The sequence below is a fragment of the Acomys russatus genome, chromosome 28 (assembly GCF_903995435.1).
Source record: "Acomys russatus chromosome 28, mAcoRus1.1, whole genome shotgun sequence".
Classification (NCBI taxonomy): Eukaryota; Metazoa; Chordata; class Mammalia; order Rodentia; family Muridae; genus Acomys; species Acomys russatus.
The window spans coordinates 19,065,364-19,070,754 of NC_067164.1; the positions used below are offsets into that span (position 1 = coordinate 19,065,364).

At 48.5% G+C, this 5,391-nt stretch overlaps 1 protein-coding gene across 1 annotated transcript; it reads left to right on the forward strand.

Annotated features, from left to right (window-relative positions):
- Positions 1-1,536: 1,536 nt before the first annotated feature.
- On the forward strand, positions 1,537-3,755 carry LOC127210530 (oogenesin-2-like). Its single transcript, XM_051170178.1, is given in 3 exon segments — positions 1,537-1,698; positions 1,700-1,824; positions 3,194-3,755. Coding segments are annotated over 3 exon segments (849 nt in total).
- Positions 3,756-5,391: the final 1,636 nt, after the last annotated feature.

Here is a 5,391-nt window from a genome sequence, read left to right on the forward strand (position 1 = left end):
AAGAAAGAACAAATCAACACATCAGTATTGTGTAATTAATTAACAAGTGGAATGTTTATATCTACTCAAGGGTTTTTTGAGAGGTGTGGTGGGGGCTTTTCTCCTGAGGAATTTGAACCATCCAATCAAATTCCAGTTTGTGGTTTGAAGGTGTGGCTGCAATAGGGAGGGTAGGCAGAAAGGCATATAAAAGCCAGGGAAACAGAGACCTGAAACTTGGAGGAACTTCCTGGTTCTGTTGAGATCCAGAGGCCTATCGGCGGTGCTCAGACCTAGTAAGTAATTATTTTCCCTTGGGTTGTTTGGCAGTTTGATGTAAAGACCTTTATTTTATTTAAGTTTTTTTTTGGAGCGGGGGTTGGTTTCTTTGGAGACAGACTTTCTCTGTGTAGCTTTGATCAGCAATCCGGCTGCCTCTTCCTTCCTGAGTAGTGATAGATAGATCAGACAGGGTTCCTCTGTGTAATACTCCCGACTATCCTGGACTCATTTTGTAGACCAGGCTGGCCTCGAACTCACAGCGATCTGCCTGCCTTTGTCTCTGGAGTGCTGGGATTAAAGGCGTACCCCACCATGCCTGGAGAGTGCTGAGATTAAAGGCATGCAATACCCCAAGATGGAACCAGAAATTGTGATTTCTGTCTCTTCAGATGATCACATTTGAAGACACTGGGCTTCGATTTGCATCTTTTACAAATAGTTTTGTTCTTTGGATGTGGTCTGCGTCTGTGACCCAGGAAGGCCTGTAGGAACTGACTGTCTTCATCTTCTTGCTGGGAATTGAACACCGAGCCACAATGAATGGCTTTTTTTGTTGTTTTTGGTTTTGTGTTTTCCTGTGTGGTTTTTTGTTTTTTTTTTTCTTTGTTGTTGTTTGATTTTTGGTTTTCTCTGTGTGGTCTCTGCTGTCCTAGACTGGCTTTGTACGCCAGGCTCGTCTGGAACTCACAGATTATCTTCCTGCCCCTGTCTAAAGGGTCAAATATAAGATATTCTGATCTGGAAACCAGGATCCCGCCAGCCTCTGCCTCCCAAGTGCTTGGATTAAAGGCGTGTACGACCACGCCCGGCTTTATTTTTGAGGAAGGGTCATACAGAGGTGTTCTGACCTGTAAATCATGTTCTCGTTTGGGTGATAGAGGGGCTCCCATGATGCCAGTGAGGGAGTTTGGCTTTGAGACCGTCTTTGAGGACAATGGCTTAAGTTGCCATCTCTGCCATTCCCAGAGCAGTAACTCTGACTTGAGTGCTTCTGGTGATGGTGAGGAAGTTTTCTCTTTTTTCTTTTTTCTTCTCGAGACAGGGTTTCTCTGTGTAGCCTTGGCTGTCCTGGACTCGCTTTGTACACAGGGCTGGCCTCAAACTCACAGCCATCCGCCTGCCTCTGCCTCCCGAGGGCTGGGATTAAAGGCCTCCCGAGGGCTGGGATTAAAGGCGTGGGCCACCACCACCTGGCTAGTTTTCTAAGCTTTATTGTGACAATGTATTCTTACCTGAATACTTCCCCAGGCACCTTCTGACAGAAGACCTTGCAGGATGGGTGTTCAGATCCCACCCACACTCCTGACGCTGGCAAGGCAGGCTCTGCTCAGAGATGAGGCCTTGGCCATTTCCCATGTGGAGAACCTGCCTGTGGAGCTCTTCCCAGCACTCTTCAAGGAGGCCTTCACTGGCAGACACACTAAGATCACGACAGCAAATGGTGGCAGCCTGGCCTTTCCCCTGTCTCCCTGTGGGGGCATTGATGACGACCCCTGACTTGGAAACCTTCCAGGCTGTGCTGGCAGGAGTAGACATGCGGCTGAAAAGAAAGTTTCAGCCCAGGTAAGCAGTAAGCCAGAACTGAAGGATGGAGCTCGTGGCGTACAGGGAAGAGCCTGTGGGGTCGAGGAGAATGGCTTCTTCACCCGTGCATGGGAGGCTTCCGGCGGGATCATCAGGCAGGATGCAGAGGCCTTGACAGCCAGTCTTGGCTTGTACTAAGGACATTGACTGTAGACTGGATCTTAGAGCAGCCGCAGCCGCCCAGTGGAGTGAGCCGCCCTGGCGTTCCCATGACCACTAAATACAGGACTAAGGAAAAACAGAGAGCAAGTTAGGAAAAGGACGTAGTCAGGTCTGCACATGGCGCTCAGGGAAAGCTTCCATAGCATGCGTGAATGTAGGCTAGACACTCAGGGCTGAAAAACACACACCTGGGCAGGCGGAAGAGCAGAGTTTAGAAGTGTGTAGTAAAGGCTGCCTCAGCGTTGGGTCTGGTCATGTAGCTGACATTTCACATGCTTTACCCACAGGAGGGGAAAACTTCAGGTTCTGAACCTGAGGAAGGAGCACCATGACTTCTGGAGCATCTGGGCTGGGGCAGAGGATGGTGGCTGCTCAGCAGAGAGCCTGGATGAGGCGAAGCAAGTGGCGAAGGGCTCTCACCGACATGCGCATGCGCAGAAGCAGCGCTTGACGGTGGCCGCCGACTTTCACATTGGGATCCGCGTAGCTAAGGAACAGACATGCTTCTTGCAGTGGGCCCTGCAGAGGAAGGACTCCATAGAGTTCTGCTGTAGGAAGATACACCTCTGGCACGTGTCTCTCTGCATTATCAGACAGATCTTGAATATTTTCCCGGCAGAGCACGTGGAGGAGTTAGACGTGAACGTGGAGTGGAGCGTATTCAAGCTGGCCCATTTTACTCCTTACTTCGGCAAAATGAGAAATCTTCGAAGGCTCAGTCTGTCGGGCCACTACGTGGTCAGCAACAGGACAAGGGACAAGGAAGAGAAGTACATCAGCAAGTTCCTCTCTCAGTTCTGCAGTCTCAACTGCCTCCAGCATCTCTCCACGGCGGGCATGTACTTTCTCAGAGACCACATGAATCAGGTCCTCGGGTAAGCAAGGATGGCCAGCTGGGTCAGCGACTAGAGCAGACCTCTCCCTTTCGTTTTAAACATGTAGTGGTGCACGGGGCCAGCCAGTCACTGGGAACAAACAATGAATAAGTGTGCATCAAGCTAGTTCACAGCTGGGAAAGTTGTGGGCGTGGTTTGACCGCAGATTCCAACAGACAGTAGTACCCTGGGTACCCACATCTTCATATAATTACACTGATCTTGAGACACGTGTCTCCATCTTCTTGTAAAACCTCAGTATACACACGCCAATACCTTTTGTCTGAACTAAACCCTTTGTTTGCCCCTAGGTGCCTGATGACGCCTTTGGAGACCCTCTCCATCACATACTGCCAAATCTCGCAGTCAGACTTGGATGGCATCTCCCAGTGTCAGAAGCTCTTTCAGCTAAGACATCTGGACCTGAGTGGTGTGGTCTTACTGGATTTGGATCTTACACCTCTCTGCGTTCTCCTAGAGAATACAGCACACACTTTGCAGTCCCTGGACTTGAAGGGTTGTAGGATGACGGACCCTCAACTCGCTGACCTCATTCCTGCCCTCAGCCAGTGCTGCCAGCTCACCAGAGTTGGTTTCTATGACAATTATTTCTCCATGCCCATCCTGATGGACTTTTTGCAGCACTCGGCCAAACTGAGCAAGATGAATGAGGAGCGATACCCGGCCCCTCTGGAGTGCTATTACATGTTTGACGTCTCTATAGAGAGATTTACCCAACTTTGTGCTCAGCTCATGGACACACTCAAGGCTATCAGGCAGCCCAAGACCCTCTCCTTTGGGACGATAATGTGCCATCTGTGTTGCAAGCGCTTGCTCTACCCCGAGCAGTTCGGCTGTTCTTGCTGGCAATAAACAGGAACCGGTGACTTCTGGATTTGAAGAAATGGGAAACTTCAGACACCTCTCTCATCTAGGAGAGAGGGGGGTCAGAATTTGTGGCTTCGGGCACTGTTGGAAACAATTATATGCATTGAGTTGGACCAGGGTATCCTGGGAACTCAACTGTGGAGATTAAATCCCTCTGCCACCACACCCAGCTTTTTTTCATTTGTGACCCTTGTGTGGCCAGTAGTTATATCTCTCTCTTATGTCCAGGTTCTGATAGAGATAGGGGTTTAAGCTACATTCAATTTTCTTGTTATTTTTATTTTAAAGTATCATGCAGTCCAGGCTGTCTTTGAGCCTTTGTTAGCCTTGTTTTGCCTCCATACATGTGAGTGGGGAGATTACCAGTCTGCATCCACATGTCTATAGGGCCACACTGTTCTGGACTCCTATACTGAGTCTGTATAGCCTTTGATATGCAAAGATCTGCAATACACAGACATTAAACATCTCAGATGGCCTCAAACACCTGCTGCACCAAGGAACTGAATTTGTACCACCATGCCCAGCCAAGGAACTGAATTTGAAGTCTTCAGTTGTAGACCAGACTGGCCTTGAACTCAGCAGGGATTTCCCCCTGCCTCTGCCTTCCAAGTTTTGAGATTAAAGGTGTGCACCACCACGACCATCAAGGATGTCAGAGTTTTGTTTGTTTGGAGACTGGGTTTCTCTGTGTAGTCCTAGCTGTCCTGGAACTCTTTGTAGACCAGTCTGGCCTTGAACTCACAGAGGTCCGCCTGAGTGCTGGGATTAAAGATATGTGGCACCACACTCGGTCAGTTATTAATAGTGTGGGTTTTTTGTTTTGGTCTTTCAAGACAGGGTTCCTCTGTGTAGACTTTGTTGTCTTTGCCTAACTTTGTAGACCAGGCTGGCCTTGAACTCACAGAGATCTGCCTGCCTCTGCCTCCCAAGTACCAGGATTAAATTCATGGGCTACCACCACCCAGACTTTTTTTTTTTTTTTTTTAGCTTTTCAAGACAGGATCTCTCTGTGTAACCATCCTGGCTATCCTGGACTTGCTTTTGTAGACCAGGCTGGCCTTGTACTCACAGTGATCCGCCTGCCTCTCCCTCCCATTTTTTTAATATTTCTAAGCCAACCAATTACACTCTCATTTTCTGTACAAGGTAGCAAAAAATAATTCAGTGGCCCAGTTTTCTTCATTGGCTTTCTCTCTCTCTCTCTCTCTCTCTCTCTCTCTCTCTCTCTCTCTCTCTCTCTCTCTCTCTCTCTCTCTCTCTTTTTTTTACTAAGCACAGGGTGGTCCTTTGCTTAAATGTCAATATTATTGCCTGGCTCCTATATACCAACTAATTGTAAGGATTCCCGAAGAAGCCTCTTCTGGACAGAAATGAACATGTGGACAGATATGATGACAATGTTCCCAAATGTGGGGCAGGGACAACAGTTGTCACCAGGGTGGACTAACTATTCTGGCCAGTCTGGGATGCAGAGGAAGATGTTCTGTCAAAAGACACTGGAGCTAAAGAGATGGCTCAGATGTGAAATGCATATTGGTAGCCCTCTTCTAGGGGACTCAATGTCCTGTGCTCATATGTGGCACATATTACTGCCTGTAATTTTAGCTCCAGGTACTGG